The sequence below is a fragment of the Asterias amurensis genome, chromosome 6 (assembly GCF_032118995.1).
Source record: "Asterias amurensis chromosome 6, ASM3211899v1".
Taxonomy (NCBI): domain Eukaryota; kingdom Metazoa; phylum Echinodermata; class Asteroidea; order Forcipulatida; family Asteriidae; genus Asterias; species Asterias amurensis.
In genome coordinates, this window is record NC_092653.1 from 22,590,120 (window position 1) to 22,608,509 (window position 18,390).

The window sequence follows — 18,390 nt, forward strand, 5'->3', positions numbered from 1 at the left end:
AATATATAGCAATGGCAAGTGGGCCAAAAAAATGTATTGATACCTCACCATGCAATGCAATGCAATCTCATGTAATTATTTAGCACTTTGGATTTGCAACCATGGTGCATCAACTGACCTAAAGAGGTATCTAACCTAACGGTCTACAGTTAAAAAAAACTAAACCACAAGAACCTAGTAGAGATGGCCCCTTTTCATCCTCTAAAGTCACATGCATGGTAAACCATTGTGGGCCTGGGCCAGCCATTTTGGCTCACACCGTTATTAACAATGACTGAATGACTGAAGACTTACAAAAGGAATCCCACTATACAGCTGTTAATAAGTAGCTCTAAACCAGTGCATTATAACGCGGACAATTGGTAAATCGCTCTTTTGACAAACACTGCGCTTAAGGAAAACTGTACAGTGTATAGCCTATCCGACTCTTGTACTATGGCTCTGTCAACAACTAATAGCGATAAATGTATGGCTTCATGAAACTTTAGAATTCTGGGAAGTTACCAACGTCTTTGGTAGGCCTACCCAAATTTAAAACAAATTTGAGGACAAATTGTAGCATCTTGTTGTGTTACTCTTATGTCAAAACGACAGTGATTGTATTATCACGAATTAGCTTATACAGAAGTCCATACAAAATACAATCCTGTTTCACCCTTGACTTCTCATGGCCGATGTATTGCAAAACAATCTTGTTTCCAAGCTGTTAATCTTATCTGGGATATAATGCCCTAAGAAACCAAATGTGGCCCTTCGTCATAAAAACAACAAAACTATAAACATAGTTAGGCTAGACACACGCAATATTTGGCATCCTTGGTCACGGATTAAGTAAAGCAAAACAAGCAAGAATACACATAGGTCCCTACCGTGCATCGGAGCGTAGCTCCCCGTTGTTCCCACCCGTGGCTCCGGTTGCTACGATACCTCCATCGATCCAACATCTTGGAAGTTCTAAATGAAGGCAATTTACCGTGAATAATTGATGAGGTTTGCAAAGTTTTGCTTGGGTGTTTCCACGTGTGCAGTCCTCAATGTAGCAAGCATTTTAAGGGGAAGACTCGTGTTCCACAGAGCAAAAATGACCGGCAAAAAGTACAATGCTGTGCAGCGTTGTATATACTTGGAAGTCCACGTGAAACGAAAATGGCTGTCGTCGTCCGTCCATAAAAGTAGTGATTTAGCGAAGCTACCTCAGTTTGTCCAATACTCGCTGCAAAATACTGCTGGCTCGTTCCACATTATTTGTAGTCCAGTATGGTGACCAATTAGCTGATATAAAACTTTTCAAATCAGTCTTAATGAAGTGTTAATTCCATTGTCAATGCATACTAGTTCAAGTGCAGCCTATAATTACTTCACACATTACTGAAAAGTGACAATTTCAAAGAATGACGTCACTCGAATTTCCCGCTCTTTTGTTTCAGATCGTCTGCTCACTTGCACATACACACGGCATTGTGACGTTAAGTTTGTTATATTTTTTGGACCGTTTTGGAATTTTCTTACAATATTTTGAAATTTTTCCTGAAAATAAAAATACGTGTTCATACTCCAATTATACTACGGACAAAGTTTTGCTATAAAAGTTTTGTAATCCTTGGTTTTGTAATTTATTAGGCCCTACATAATAAAATGAAGCGTAGAAATTGTTGCATTCGAGATCAAAATTAATCGTTGATTAATTTGTTATTTATTAAATATTTCATCATTATACTCCACATATCAATTTAATTAACAGACAAGTCTATGAAATCTATATAAAAGAAGTATGTGTGTTTAATACCTACAAACAATGATTGTTTCAAAAAGTGATCAAAACCTGTAGGTTTCACAATACCAATATTTAACTGAAACAAAAACACTCGGTACAGTACAAAACCTCTTTCACTGGTTCAATTTGACACAAAGTAAAGACAAAATTAATTTTAAATTTCAGAAAGTTATTATCAACCAAAAGTCAACTTTTATCAATAAACATTGTACTACTAGTCAAATTTGATAAAATCATTACTTTGCCTATAGATGTAATAATCACTTGTGGGATGGCACAACATTGTTAAAACAACTTCTGAACTTTTTTAATTTTATCGGTTTTTCATTTATTTAAATGCAGCCAAACATGATGGTCCATCATGTTTGGCCATCATACTATAATACTATAATCTGCCTTGTCCTATAAGTTATAGGACAAGTCAGATATATTTTCCCCATTTCCTTTGAACAGTATATTATGTATTAATGGAAGACAATATACTTCCAAAGTGCATCAGTAATGTATCAATAAAGAGTTGCATTTAGTAGGTGTTCCATATATGGTGGTTATGTCAAGTTGATAAATATCAAAAAAATAGCATCATTATTCTAATACTGTATTTCAGAAAATGATGACTGAATATGAAGAAGAAGAAAAATGTACACACCAAACTATTATTAGAAATCTTGAAAACTGTTTTCTGAAATAGGGAAAATATAGTGAAAATATTTTGTAATTTTGTTCACAGAAGAGTTTAGTGAGTAATGTGTATTGGAGATTTTAATGAATAACCAGGTTTTCTAAAAACCAATGTTGTGCCATCACTTTGAAATACAAAACAATACAAACATACAAACTTACTGTAAATAACAACCAACTATAGAACCACTCATTAATATTTACACCTTCAACAGTCGGAAATATAACCAATATAACATTTGTAATTACTGTTCCCCAAATACGTAGCATTGAGCCACAGTTTTCGGTAATCAAATTTAAAAAAATCATAAGCGAATTTGTTTCTGATAAAATAGCTTTCTCCTGTGGTTGAAATTAAAATTCACTTTATCAAAATAATCGTGTTTTACTGGTTTCACTTATGTTATGAAATACTGGAAAATAGGATCATATAAGGTACAAAAACATGATGAAAAAAATTCTTATAAACAAATTACCAAAAGTGTGCTATTGCTTCATTAATAAACAGAACACTTTAAGTCATCAAGGCCCAATTTCAAAGAGCTACTCCAGCACATTAAGTAACTCAGCATAACAAATATGCTTACCAGAATAAGGCTACCAGCTTAACTACCATGTCACAAGTACAATTTGTGACTGGTATCCTGCTCATTTCTGCTTAGCAGAAAATTGTTAAGCAATATTTTCTGCTTTGAAATTGTGCACAGGGTAGGGGTGAGAAACACTAGGCTCAAAAATTAGGAGGCAAGTTGGGATGAGGGCATAACCAACTTTTAGGAACTCCTGGAGCTGTAAATTTCATAAAGCTTTAATGAACAATCAGCACTTTAAAAATGCGAACATGGTTCCTTCACATCTGGGCCCACTAGTATAGAGCTGCTAGCACCAAAAGAAGCTAAGCACAACAAAGTAATGCTTACCAGAATAAGGATACCAGCAAAAATACCATTTCCATTGGTCTCTGGATCTAATTCAAGCTGTTATGTTCCACCACGCTGATATAAAATATATATATAAAGCTAAAAGTCTGAAAATTCTCGTGCTAAGGCTATACACCAATGATAATCTGAAATTTGTATACGATGAAAATAAGCCAAGACTATTTTATAAAAGGGAGGGGAAATTTGGGATTGCATGGAACTGGTTGCCGGGAAGATGCTTTGTGTGACATGATTAAGCTTATACACTCTTGTCTGTGTATACATTGTTCATGTAGTAAGCACACAAATGGAAAGGGGGGCCCCAAGCTTCCCCTCCCAACCTGGAACCTCCAAACATTAACATACTACACACGATACATTTTTTTGTTTCACCCTTATGATGTACACCGATGTGTGTGAGCACTGTTTACTCGGTACTTACCCGAGTTGTGTGAAAAAAAATCACCGGCATATTACTATGTGGGACTTTTTTCACAGAGCTCGGGTAAGTACTAAGTATACAGTGCTTGCACAGATCGGTATATTTGGGTTAAACCAAAAATATAGCCTTTATCCCCGATTATACACATAATTATTCTACAGCTCCCATTCTCCAAAGTGATTGAAGAGAAAACAAAAAAGGTGTAAAATATATTTCTTATAATGCCTTGAGGAGGGCCCATTTAAGTGTCTTGTGTGGTTGGTCAGGTACCATACATAACTTTTATACCACAAGTATAAAAAATATAAATCTGCATATAGCTTGAAGAATTACAAAATACCTGATCATAGATATTGAATTAGGTTCAAGATGGAGTACAAGTGAAGTAGAATTTCAGAAAAATTACATGCATGTTCTCACTAGATACAAATTATGTGTAATTTTACACCTAGATGATGTACTGTTCCCATTCTTGTTTCCTGTATCTAATAACATTATTAATACTGAATCTCATTTTAGAAAAAAGGCACCAGACTGTTTTTTGTTTTGACCTTCATTTGGTCGTATTGATTTGAACCGCAAAAAAAGCAAGATGTCTGCAGAATAGTAAAGGGCATAGTAGTGAGAAGGTTGTAACAACTTGCGATTAAAAGCCATTTAGTGTATAAAAACACACCTCTGCATTGACGCAAACAGGGTGCCAGACTACCCAGCCCATTGGGTGGTGCCGCATTTAGACCGAAAATGGCGTCCAGCAACCAAGTGATCAAAGAAAACTGGTCCCTGTATGTTGCAACTCTCTCAATACACAGCTGTGATAAAGAGTAGGTTCATGTCTGAATAGGTGGTTGTGGCTGATGCTAAAGACTGCCAATACCACAACACGGGGATCCAGTCAAAGCTATAGCGGCTAACTTGGAAATGGACTAAAATTTCATATGCATTGACATCAACAGGCTGCCATCTTGGAGATGAAACATTCTAAGGAAACAATGGAAATGTAGAGCTAGGTATACCTGGCACTAATGATAGTCTAATGAGCAACCTACTTCTGGCCTCTATGAGAGGGCAACCAAAGCCATTTTGAGATGGTGAACACATAGACCTTTTCGCAAATACTCAGTCGCACTTGTAAAGCTTGGAATTAAGTGCATTGTGGTCTAGCTGGTGATAAAATTTGATCCATAGCTATCCCACAATGCACATCATTCAACAGTTTGCGCTTGCGCAATGGTATTTGCGAAAACGTCTATTACTATAGTGTTATTTGGTGTACACCCAAACCAAACAGGGCACTCTTTTAGTGGCCACCATACCTAAAAAGGATTACTCAAATGACATGTGCATAAGGTTGTTAATCCAACACTATTTTCCAACTTGACTGGCATCCCTGTTGAGGCTATCCCTCTTAAATAAAGAACAACATATATATATCAGTTACTCTATGAAAAAGCCTCTCGTATAAAATCTATTAGCAAATGTAGAAGGAAATTTTTTTTTGTTTCCTTTTGAAAAACTATGCCCTCATGTTATTGCAAAATAATTTATGACATAATCAGTGATCATATTATAAGTAACCACACAAGCGCAAGTGGAAAACACAAGCGCTTCTTTGTCCCATATCCAACGAGGCAGAAGGCCCAGTTGGATATCGGACGCAGACACGCTTTATTTTTCCATATTTCCACGAGCGCGCGTGTGATAACATTTTAATCTTCAAGCAAACTTGACGGGTGACATAGACCACACAAGTAGTGATATTAGCCGTGCAATATAGGTTTATATCACCACGACTCCATTCTGCACATGTGATTTGAGGATTAGCGCGTACTTGAAGATAACATTGGTTATGGCTAATATTCCAAAATAAGCAAGTTGAAACTTTAGCAAGTGGAAACTTTTTCAGACAATGTCCTTGGCTCTTCAGACACAATATAAAGAAGATAACATTTTATCCTCAATACCTATAGCCCTACTTCTAATACCAACAGAGGGTTCTACAACAGTATGTACACAAAAACCATAAAAAATTTCAAATGCAAGGTACGACAGTTGATTATTTCATGCCAAGAGCACACATAAAAGTATCACTAGAAAACGGTTACCAGAGCCCAATTTCATGGCTCTACTTACCATAAGCACAGAAACGGCGCTTATGGAAGCAGGGAATTATGTGCTTATGGCAAGCGTATTTCACGGGTTAGCGGCGAAGTTTGGCTTCTGCGCGTTTGTACGCCGCATTACTAAGCATTTTACGCTCCCCGGTCAAAATTCCAGTTGAACCTAGTTAAACTGGGTTAAACTGGATATAGTTGAAACCAGTTGATAAACTAGTTAAAAACAGTTAAAACCAGTTGGTTTAATATGGAAAATGGACAGAAACCAACTGGTTTATAATTTCAACCTAGTTGAACACAGTTAAACCTAGTCCAAACCAGTTGGTTAATATGGAAAATGGACGAGTTTGGTCACTATTCAGTTGAACCAGTTGACCCCAGTTAACTAGGTTCAACTGGAATTTTGACCTGGGAATTACAAGGCTTGTGCAGAAACTTGGTGCTTGCACGTCAAGCGAGGAATCATGATCGTTAGTGCAGAACTCGGCGGTAGGCAGAGCCATGAAATTGGGCCCAGGCATGTTGTTACCTGTGGTACATTGCTTTGTAATTTGATAAACTGGGGTTTTTTTTCTAAGTGAACCTATTAAATTGGGATTAAAGCAAACGGAATTGTTTTGTATTTTTTCAAAGACCAGGGGTGGATTTCACAAAGAGTTAAGATTAGTCTTATCTCGAGTTTGGAAGAGTTACTTGTCCTAACTTAGGACTAGTCTTAAGTTATTAATATCAAATCATATTGATTACGCCGCTTGTTTAAACAAATTATTAATCAGGCAAATGAGAGAAAAATAAAATCCATATAAAAAATACCGTGTATCTAGTACAATGTGCGTATATATATATTTATCTGTATAAACACATGAAAGATAAATACATGAAAGATAGTTTCGAATTGAGTGCACTAAAAGTGAAACTCAGTCTGAGATCTTTTCAAATCAAGTCTTTAGAGTTGTTTAAAGTGTTTTTGCATGAGAAGCTAAAATTTAGAGCAGTTGGGATCTTTTCACAGAAATAGTAATAGCATTGCTTAATGTGGGTTTTGTTTTCCATGCAGGCATGCATTGGTATTCTCTGTCCATAGCAGACAATTCAGCTCAGTATTCTCTGTATAGTTCTATCGATGTTATTCAATAGCGCCCTCATGTGTCAAGTATTGGCTATTGACTCTCATGTGTCAAGTATTGGCTATTGACTCACTCATGAAATGAGAGGTGGTGGTAGCACTTCCTTACATGTAAAGACAAACAAAAATGCATGAGCTTTCAGAGCAAAAAACTACTTCTTCAGATGCATGTAATGAGAGTTAAGGTGGAAAAAATGCATTGGCTGACAGCGATTATGGCCAATTATTAAGGTTAAATAACGAGTTTACAGTGTAACAGTCTAGATAGGACATCTCCCCAAAATATAATGTACATAACTTTGCATTTGTAGCTGTGGAATACTTAAAACATGCCAATCCAACCGTTTCAAAAACACAATGATATAAGATACTCACATAAGCTCACTATGATCTACCCTAAAAAGCAAACTTAAGTGACAATGCATGTGACATTTACTGACATCCCAAGACTTAGTACCATAGTTCAGAAAGAAAAAAAGACTTTAGAGCAAAATTTTGAAATTATGTCTGTCGAAAAAAATCAAAGTGAATTTAGCTGTGAAAAAAATTATTACCCACCAAACTAACTTGATCCTAGCTGTGTTCTTCTGAAAAGCTTCAATAGCACTGCAGCAAAAAATAGCAATGAGTAGCACTGAGAATGTTCTACATTTTAAAGTTTTTTTTTCTTTCTTTTTTTTCACTTTTATTATAAATGTTTAGGTTTACACAAATATGGCTAATTCAATCTAGATAGACTATGAAATGAGAAACCAAGCATAGTGCCAAATCACCACTCAGCTCATTTCTGCTTAAAGGGTTTGGGTACATTTTGTATGACATAACATGATGTCCACAGATTAACATTGAACTTACACGGTTGAAGATAATAACAATAGAAAGCTTCCATTTAAATATTGCTTGCTGAGGTGCTAGAGTTTTTCAGAAATGAGTAAAACTGTCACAAAAATAATTCTCACATCAGGAGTCGAAAATTATTTTAGCATAAACAACGTATTTACCACTGCTCGTATTTACGCGACTCCCCTGAAGACATGGCACTGTGATTTTCACTTTTTTTTCTCTCTCAAAAACTTGACGACTAATGAAGCTGACACTTGTACAGGTAAATTATATTACATACATCTTCATTCACAGTGAGTAGGGATTCTTGTCATGGACAAAAACTTGATCTACAAAAGGTATCAAAACCCTTTAACAATAGAAAAAAAGAAGCTTGGCACCATTTTCCTTCCTGACAGGGCAATCAATATAGAGAGACGATACTTCTAGTAACCTCACCAAGTGATACAAAGGGTTGAAAGGTTATAGCTTTTCACTCTGGACCGCGACCTCGTAGGAGGGAGGAAAGTCAGAAGTATTTGACGGCTCTCGGAACTGAAGACCATGGGTTGCCTCATCAATCGGTGAACGGAAGCTCATCATGATGCGCTAAGGGATAAACACAAAATAAAATATAAATAACTTTTGTTACAATTTTTTTTTTTTTTTTAAGAGAGATGCGTGAATATCACATGGCCACTGCATGGCCACTTCAAGGTGAGGGCTGAACTTTGATTTGGGCTATCCAGCCAAATCAACCATCCAGCCAAATCAACTGCCACCGGGGGCACGTTGTCACCTACTCCTGGAGCTGAATCAGGGTTACAACCTTCACAGTACAGAAGAATGTAGGAGCCTGGTTGTGTAGAGCAGACTGCACTACCTTCCTAACTTTTACAAAAGAATTATGATTAAGTGCCTTGCTCAAGGGCAAAAGTATCCTGACCCACACTCTGCTGCTGACAACAACAGAGCTTGAATCCAGTGAACAAGACTGCTTGGCCCCGACACGACACAGACTAAAAATAAGAAAATACATACAAGCAAAGCTAGCTTGATCATTGATACATGGAAATACTATGGAATAATATGTAGTAATAGCAGACATTTAAAGGACTGACCTAATGTTTAAAAAGCATTAATTGAAATCTTTAAAAATGTCGATTGCTACCTTAAGATTCAAAAGAAGGGCCCATGGCTCATAGTCACTAATATATACATGCCCTTTTTGAATCCACGGCTTTGGTATTGGATTCGGCTTCAGGCTCTGTTCTCTCTTCTTAAGCCCTAAACAGGTACGCAAGGCACATGCAATTGTCAAAACAAAGGTGGGGCCAAGCTAGCCTTAGCCAAATCTGGAGCGGAATCTGTGGTTTTGAAAAGGGCCACAGACACGGTACTTAAAGACACTGGAAACCTTTGGAAATTATCAAAGACCAGTCTTCTCACTTAGTAAATCTCAACATATGCACAAAATAACAAACCTATGAAAATTTGAACTCAATTGGTTGTCGAAGTTGCGAGATATGGAGGAAAAACACCCTCGCACAATAAGTTGTGTGCTGATAGGTGCTTGATTTTGGGACCTCAAAATCTAATTCTCAGGTCTCAAAATCAAATTCAAATATTTTAGTGGAATAATACTTCTTTCTCAAAAACTACGTTACTTCAGAGGGAGCCGTTCCTCACAATGTTTGATACTATCAACAGCTCTTCATTGCTTGTTACCAAGTAAGTTTTTATGCTAACAATTATTTTGAGTACATGTAATTACCAATAGTGTCCAGTGCCTTTAAACCTTGAGCACATACGCAAGGCCACGCAATTGTCAAGCTAGCCTTAACCGAATCAGGAGCGGAATCTGTGGTTTCAAAAAGGGCCATAGACACGGTACTTAAAAGGAAACAAAGAGAGATAAAACACAATATGTACCTCTTTAAATGAGTTTCCCTTGGACTGTAACAGCGTGTGGATGATACCAATAGGGATACAGCTGAAGGATATGAAGGCAACACACCATCCAATGGCTAAGGCCCAACCGGGGTACGTGTAGTCTCCATAACTCACTGATTGGTAACCAAGGAACTGGAACACCATGATGACCTGTGTAACAACAACACAATAATATAAAGTTAATACTAGTAGTGATTCAAATTTACCTTTTAAGACTAAACATGCTCAGTGGTATAGTGCTTAAGACACCTGCTCTAGAATATATGCAGTCGTGGGTTCATTTCCCATCCGGGTTGCCTGAAAATTGTTTCTCAAAAGAGCAGTACATCCCAGTGAGGTGTCATAGGGAAATCTGTCCCCGGAAGATTATGTCCCTGATATTGGAAATTAACATCATTTAACCAGTCGCCATCATGCCATCATACATATTTGATATGCTACAACCGTATGTCCCAACGAGTCCCCTACGCTTTTCCTTAGAGAGCCTCTTGGCCAAACATTGCACCGTCTCTAGAGCTGGTTTCCATGCATTTGTTAATGCTCCAAATCTATGTAACTCATTACCATCACATCTTCGACATGCAACTTCACTTTGACAATTCAAGAAACTACTCAAGACTCATTTACACAGAAATACTTGACTGTTTTATTTCACTACATTGGAACAGCTTGAGTTTGGACTTCTTTGTTGCATCTTCTGTAGGCGCTTTGTAACTTTGGGAAAAAGGCGCTTCATGTAAATGCTGATATGTATGTATGTATGTATATATGGGCTGAAGGAGAATGGTTCAAAAGAGGGCGCTATCAGAAGAAGTTTGTGCACATTTCACCATCTGGGGGGGGGGGAACATAACCTCCTGCCACACAGAATAACAAGATATTTGTTGTCTTTGTTAAGTCATTTTGGCAGCAATGTTTCACAATAAAAACATTTGGGCTGGTGTTCTGAAAATTCATGTCGTGGGTGGTGGTGCTGGAACTACTTATAAGTGTTAAAGTAACAATTTATGTTTTAATCATTCCTATATGTTGTTGAAAATGAACTTGTAGTCATATTAATTATCCACTATGAACAGAGATAAATAGACTGTCTCACCAGAATAAGTGCAGGGGACAATGCAACCCAACACACAATCAGGATGATGTTAGGTGCAGAGCCTGTCATCTCCTTCATGTTACGAGCCAATCGTTTTGCGCCGTAGAACCAGGCGACGGACGTCACTTCAAAGATGGCGATGAAGAAAAGAGAGACGATGGCATTGTACCAGTCGAGCAGCTGGAATACGTACATACCTCCCTGAAGTCAGAACAATGAAAAACAAAACACATTATAATAACAAGTCTTACTCAATAGACCAGGAACAAACTGTATGTTTGTATTCCACAAACGTTTGTGAAACTTGGGTTCCCATGTAAATTGTCTTTATTGTGGGGTGTTGTGGCTGAGCGGTTTAAAGTGCATAGGGCTCCTAAGCTCTGTTTTTTTTCTGATAAGCAGAGTGTGGGTTCGGGCCTTGTAACAAAGATTTTATTTCAGAATAACAAATGTTTGAAATGTTTTCTCAATCTGATGGGTGCACGACTTGCACAGCCTATTAGTACCATTAAAGGTACTGGACGTAATTATTAATTACTCAAAATAATTATTACAATAGAACCTTACTTGGTAATGAGTAATGGAGAGCTGTTGATTGAATAAAAAACATTGCAAGAAACGGCTCCCTCTAAAAGTAACATAGTTTTCGAGAAAGGAGTAATTTTCCACAAGTTTGATTTTGAGACCTCAGAATAAGATTTTTAGGTCTCAAAATCAAGCATAGAAAGCACACAGCTCAAATTTGTACAGGTTTTGTTATTTTAGTGAGAAGACTGGTCTTTGAAAATCTCTAAGCAGGACACACTATACACAGTACAAACAGTAAGGGTAAAAGAACACAATAATAACCCAATACTCTAATTAATGGAACCGTAACTAATCTTGTAAATTTTCTTTTTTACATGGAACCTCAAATTTGTTAAAATAAACCCAACTGTCACTATCATACATCAAAAGTTCTAGGACGTTTTTTTCCTAAAACAAGTGCTCATTGACCTCAGAGTCTGACTTCACACAACAACCTTAAAGGCACAGCCTTTTCATGAGAACCTTGAGCGAAGAAATAAAAAACCCTGAGGCCATTTGAAATATTGTATGTGTGTATATTGCACCGGACACGTTTCGTCATTGTCAAAGACCAGTATAGATAAGTTGCAATAGACGACATCTTTACGGGCAAATTGCATTTAAGCTTGCAGGCGCGTCAAGCGCTCAGTTTATTAACGCAACCACGCTGTTTACTAACCAATCAGGCAACGAGTTTTGTGATTCTGCGCGTGCTGCACGCCGTTCTCGCGCAAAACACATGGCTATGTGTTCAAATTGCCCGTAAAGATGGCTGATTTACGTCATGTGGGAACTATCTATTCTCACTTTGTATTCCAACATATGCATAAAATAAGTCTGTGAAAATTTAGACTCAACTGGTTATCGAAAGTTGAAGAGAATAATGAAAACAAATTGCTGTACTTTCAGACGCCTAACAAAGGCTTCAGGCCTGAAGTATTTTAAAATTTGAGTGAGAAATTACCTTTTCTCCAAATACTATGGTACTTCAGAGGGAGCCATTTCTCACAATGCTATATACTATCCATCGCTTGTTTAAAAGTAAGGTTTTAAGGGCATTGACACATCATGAGGCAACTTTTACTGACAACTTGGAAGCAACCAACTGCAGTGCATGCTACACGACCACTTTGGTAGCACATGAGTAATTTTTCTAGCAATGTCATAGAATCCTGAGAATTATATCTGAACATTCTAATGTGAATGCCTTTCCTTAATGGAGATTGCCTGGAACTGGTTGCCTATAAACTGCTTCATGTGGCATGACCCCTTATGCTTACGATTGTTTCGAGTATAACCTGTTGTGAATAGTGCCTGTAACTGATAGACATGTAGATGGGTAAAAATAAGTAGTGCGTAACCATGACTTCCCATGCCTCAACAACAATGATTGTAATGACAGATGTTGTCTGCAAGGAATGTTGCCTTAAAGCTAGCTCAATATAACATTTGTCATGACTAGAATGTTGCATCTAATAGTATCAATAACGGCAAAAAAATCGTCATGTTATTAAATTTGGAGGTTTTTAAAATTGGCCATACCTTTCCTCTATGGAAAGAATCTCTCTCTCTATTCATGTGTTTCCATTTCACTGCTTATGTTACATTGAGTTACCTGCTGTCGATTTCACCAAACTCTTCCTAACTTAGGATTAATCTTAGGACTTAGGACGAGTAAAGTTCCGTATTCAAATACATAGGATGCATTGGACCCATCCTAAGTTAGGAGGGGGTTACTCATCCTAACTCAAATTAGGATTCATCCTAGCGTTTCGTGAAATCGGCTGCTGTTCATGTAAGGCCATCAACTATTTTTTTGCAAAAATTATATATTGAATATCTAGTGAATACTGGTTGAAAGTCTCAACCCAACCCCCTACTTTCATCGTCACATTTCTTTACCCATTATTTATTTCCCGATCTCGCCATGATAAATATCTAACACAGTCTAGTCATTTCATGCACAACATACACTTATCTAAAGCATGCTGTTCAATAATGACTAAGGAAATAACAGCAGAGGCAACAAGGTCTCCAACGGCCTTTAAAAAAACAAGCAGGGTCGTGGCCATGCAATAAAGACACGAGCCGAAGGTGAGTTCCTTTATGGCAGGATCAGGATCCTGCATGGTTTGACACAGGTGCCTGGGACTTAGTCAGCACTCTTTTACTACCATTTATAAATAGCTTTCCGTTGAAAACAGCCATAAACCTTTAGTTTAGGATACGTTTTATTTCCCAAGCTTTGGAACCTGTTCAAATCGGAACTTAAAGCCTCTAAAAATCTCTCAGTATTTAAAGGATTTGGGTACTTTTTCAAAATGTCCACAGATTTAAATTAAACTTACAGGGTTTGAAGATAATGATAGTGGAAAGCTTCCCTTCAAATATTACTAACTAAGGTTGTGTAGTTTTTGAGAAATGAGTAAAACAAGTCACAAAATAATTTTGGTCTCATGAGACCAAAATTAATTTAGCATGTCAAATCCCCTTAACCAGTTATGATATTATACCAAAACCATAGCATAACTGGTTAATACGTTTTTACATGCTAAAACTGAGACGAAAATTATTACTTTTACTCATTTCTCAATTTACAGCACCTCAGTAAGTAAAATTTCAAGGGAAGCTTTCTACTATCATAATCTTCAAACTGTGTAAGTTTAATGTAAATCTGTGGACATTGTGTTTTTTGTTAGGAAAAAGTACATATACCCTTTAAGCATAAATATAAGGCTACTTTGTTGAATTCATATTGGTTTCTTTCTTACGTTGCTGACTTGTCTTTGTTCGTTCTTGTTGACTGTTCGCTTATCTAGGCAACTACTTTCATTGTTAGCAGCTTGTGCAGTGAACCTTTTTTGATTACACATGCCCTTTCCGGAACATTTGTCCAAACTGGAGTGGTATCTTCCACAAAACATCAAAATAATTATCGGCTCAATGAACACGCTTGCTCAGGAACCCATAACCTTACAAGCTTTGCTTCTTTATGGGTCTCTCCACAGTTAAATGAATTTCCATACTTATTTTTTATTTAATTAATTAACTATTTATCTCCTTACTGCTGTTTTACATTGTCTTTGAATGTGATTGTGAATAAACTGATTGATTGATTGATTGATTGATTGATTAATTGATTGATTGATTAATTGATTGATTGATTGATTGATTGATTGATTGGTCGATTGATCGATTGATTGATTGATTGATTGAAACCTACCTGGGTAATGTGAGGAAGTCCCAACAGGAAGGAAACGAAGCAGATGTAGGCCACCAGAACTTCACGTTTGTTGAAGTACAGAAAACGCAGCTTGGGGAAGCCGTCCAAAAATGTTGTTATGACAACCTTCACCATGGCAAACTGTAAAAAATAAAGAAATCATACAATTTCTCAATCACATTTTAATTGACCCTTTTCATTTGGTTTATCAGTGGATTTTGAGGAAAAGTCTGTTTCCTAAAAAAAAATCTCAAAAAAAAAAACATAATCTTTTAGACCCCTCCCCCAATTTTTGGTGTAAATTGGGGCATAAACTTTGCACGTTCCAGCTGTCAAAGACCAGTCTTCTCACTTGGTGTGTCTCAATATATGTATAAAATAACAAACCTGTGAAAATTTTGAACTCAATTGGTTTGTCGAAGTTGCGAGATAATAATGGAAGAAAAAACACCCTTGTCACACGAAGTTGTGTGCTTTCAGATGCTTGATTTCAGGACCTCAATATCAAATTCTGAGGTCTCAAAATCAAATTCAAATATTTTAGTAGAAAATGACTTCTTTCTTGAAAACTACGTTACTGCAGAGGGAGCCGTTTCTCACATTGTTTACACTATCAACAGCTCTCCATTGCTTGTTACCAAGTTAGTTTTTATGCTAACAATTATTTTGAGTAATTACCAATAGTGTCCACTGCCTTTAACCAATGTACTTATACTTGTCCCTTGTTTACAAGTTGACTTCCTTGAACTGTCTATGGGCAAGGTAAACAGCATAGCTCCCCCATTTTATGCCAAGAGATGCAGAGAAGCAATTTATGGTTAATACTCTCACTAAAGCCTGTGTACAAACCTGACTGTCAATTCCAAGACAGAACAGCATGATGAAGAAGAGCACTGACCACAACTGGGAGACCGGCATGGTGGAGAAAACAGCTGGGTACACGACAAACACCAGACCAGGCCCTGTAGAATGTAAAACAGAAGGGAATAAATCACTTGGCTTTGATTTTATTATCTACAATATGACCCAAGCACATTTAAATAGACCAGGTGGATTCCGCAAAGAGTTAAGACTAGTCTCAAATTTTCACAGGTTTGTCATTTTGTACAGATGTTGAGACACACCAAGTGAGAAGACTGGTCCTTGACAATTACCAATAGTGTCCAGTGCCTTTAAGCTTTGATTTCAGTATCTACAATATAACCCAAACATATTAAAATAGACCAGGGGTGGATTTCACAAAGATATATGGCTAGTCTTTTCTCGAGTTAGGACAAGTAGGACTAGCTTTAAGTTTTCAATAACTCCTAAAAGTTAGGGCTATCTTTGTGAAACAGACCCCTTGGCCCAGTTTCAAAAGCAAAGAATTGACACTGGCGAAAGCAGTGAATATCTCTGTATTCAAGATGATTCCAAATGTGCCAGAATATTTCCCCCTCCAATTTCAGTTTGGTTATATAGGTTTAAATGGAATGAATACAAAATGTATGATTTTAATCTTTGCATGGTGGAAATACGATATAGTAAGGTTTGCTGTAACACCATCTTTCTCCAGAAGACGATCAGAGCATACTGATTGAAAAATCAAGTTCAAACCAACGGTTCTGTTCAGAACCAACCCAACTCATGAGATTATCATTACATGATGTTGCTGCACAACTGAGTATGTAATACAAAAATGGCCGCACCATGATAAAAGCCTAAATAATCTCTATTGTTTGAACGTATGTACCTTGTGTAAAAGATGGACAAGTTTTGAGATGTACCCCCTTTCATCATATCAAAAGTTATTAAAATTTAGACAGTACAATTTCCATAAAATATAAGAATTTATGTTCTCTTCCATTATAGGCTAAGTACAAATCGTGCCTGCAGGAAGTCCAGGCTCTGTGACTCTTTTGTAACGAGTGATGTCACAGGTCACATCGTCTGTATAATTGCAACACTATTTCTCCTCCAACTTCAGTTTAGTTATAATGATTTAAATGGAAGGAATACAAAAATGGCCACACCATGATAAAAAGCATAAAAAGAATCTCTTTAATTTGAAAGTATTTACCTTGTGTAATGACATCTTCAACCTTCTGGCCCTGGATCTTGGCAATGAAACCCAAAGCAGAGAAGATTGTAACTGCAGCAAAGAGACTAGTCAAGCTGTTGGTGATGGTAATGCTGAAGGTATCCCTGCAAAAATAGACATGAACCACACCCTGGGTTAGTACACAAACCAACAGTTAAGGGTAGAATATATGTATTGTTAATGCCTCTAACGAAGGTCATGTTTGGATCGAAAGCTAAGGCCATCTCCCCTACTAGTATATTTTAGTACAGTGTATATATGTTTGTCATTGTTTTATGTTTGTGTTACAGATAGAGGCCCCTGCATTATGCACATACATGTCTTGTATTGATTAATATGGCAATTTGGGCAGGACATGAGCCCTTTTCACACTACTATATTCCCTGGGGGAACTGGGGGCAACCCCAGGAAATAACAGCCAGCTATTGCACACCGTGATGGCTCTATACCCGATCAATAGCGGCAAACAGGCATACCCCAGAAACAGGTAAGCAGTAAAACGAAAGCATGCAACTGGAACCCTGTGGAATAGAGACCTCATTTTAAAGCCATTGGACCCTTTCGATACAGAAAGAAAGTAAAAAAAGTTCACAGATTTACAGGGTTTAAAGAAGGTAGTGGTGAAATACTTCTTTTGAAATATTATTCCATGAAATGCTTTACTTTTTGAGAAAACAGTAAACCAATATCAATTCTCGTTAACGAGAATTACACATTTATTTTAAACACATGTCATGACACGGCGAAACGCGCGGATACAAGGGTGGGTTTTCCCGTTATTTTCTCCCGACTCCGATGACCGATTAAGCCCAAATTTTCACAGGTCTCTATAGAAGTTGTGATACACGAAGTGTGGGCCTTGGACAATACTGTTTACCGAAAGGGTCCAATGGCTTTAAGGAGGGACAGTGTAACCAGGGTAAAGTGCGCCAGGGTAACCATTGGGTGAAAAAGCTCCCAGAGCCTCCAGATCCTGTATAGGCCGTACTGAATAACCCCTTTTTGCTATGAAAAGTCGCCATCTTGTCGGGCAAACCGTATGCGCATCCAAACGCGTACATCATCGAAGCAGATATTTGAACGGTGACCTCATATTCAATACGATCTATTCCATGGAAATACGAGATACAGTATTAACAGGGTTTATAGCTGTTAGGGTGCGTAGAGGGGCGGTGGGGGCAAAGGCAAAAGACATTTTCATCTTGTTTACAAAGAGATTAAAATTCTGCATTCCATGGACTTTCTCGACAGGCAAGATACACAGTAAATCAGGTACGCGGTCGTTCAGACACAGTTTTTAAGTCGGTTAAACTCATGGTTTAACTCGATTAAGTTCAAATCTGTGTGTAACTGTTCTAAAGTTAATCCGAATCGGGTTCACATCCGGTTTAACTCACAGCAGATGACCCATTGACCTCCGTGATCGTTACGTAAAAACACAGTGACCAATGAACAGGACAATAAACCGGATGTTAAAGTAATGGGGTCGCGTCTGCTTAGACCTCTTAAAACCGAAGATAAACCGTATCAGGTTTAACTCAGTGCTGTCTAAAAGCAAGGGGAACAATTTTTTATGACCACCTCGAAAG

The 18,390-nt window shown here is 37.4% G+C and overlaps 1 protein-coding gene across 2 annotated transcripts in view; it reads right to left on the reverse strand.

Annotated features, from left to right (window-relative positions):
• Window positions 1–1,612: 1,612 nt before the first annotated feature.
• The window catches only part of LOC139939195 (sodium- and chloride-dependent GABA transporter ine-like), a 52,294-nt gene continuing 35,516 nt past the window's right edge, over window positions 1,613–18,390 (reverse strand). Inside the window, exons 8-13 of one of the 2 annotated variants that reach the window (XM_071934979.1) lie at window positions 16,781–16,905; window positions 15,571–15,683; window positions 14,722–14,862; window positions 10,932–11,132; window positions 9,815–9,985; window positions 1,613–8,491 (exon numbers count right to left, since the gene is read on the reverse strand). In XM_071934979.1, coding sequence (XP_071791080.1) covers window positions 8,366–8,491; window positions 9,815–9,985; window positions 10,932–11,132; window positions 14,722–14,862; window positions 15,571–15,683; window positions 16,781–16,905 — 877 coding nt within the window. In that variant the 3' untranslated portion in view covers window positions 1,613–8,365. The remainder of the gene's footprint in view (window positions 8,492–9,814; window positions 9,986–10,931; window positions 11,133–14,721; window positions 14,863–15,570; window positions 15,684–16,780; window positions 16,906–18,390) is intronic. The other variant, XM_071934980.1, reaches the window with a different exon arrangement.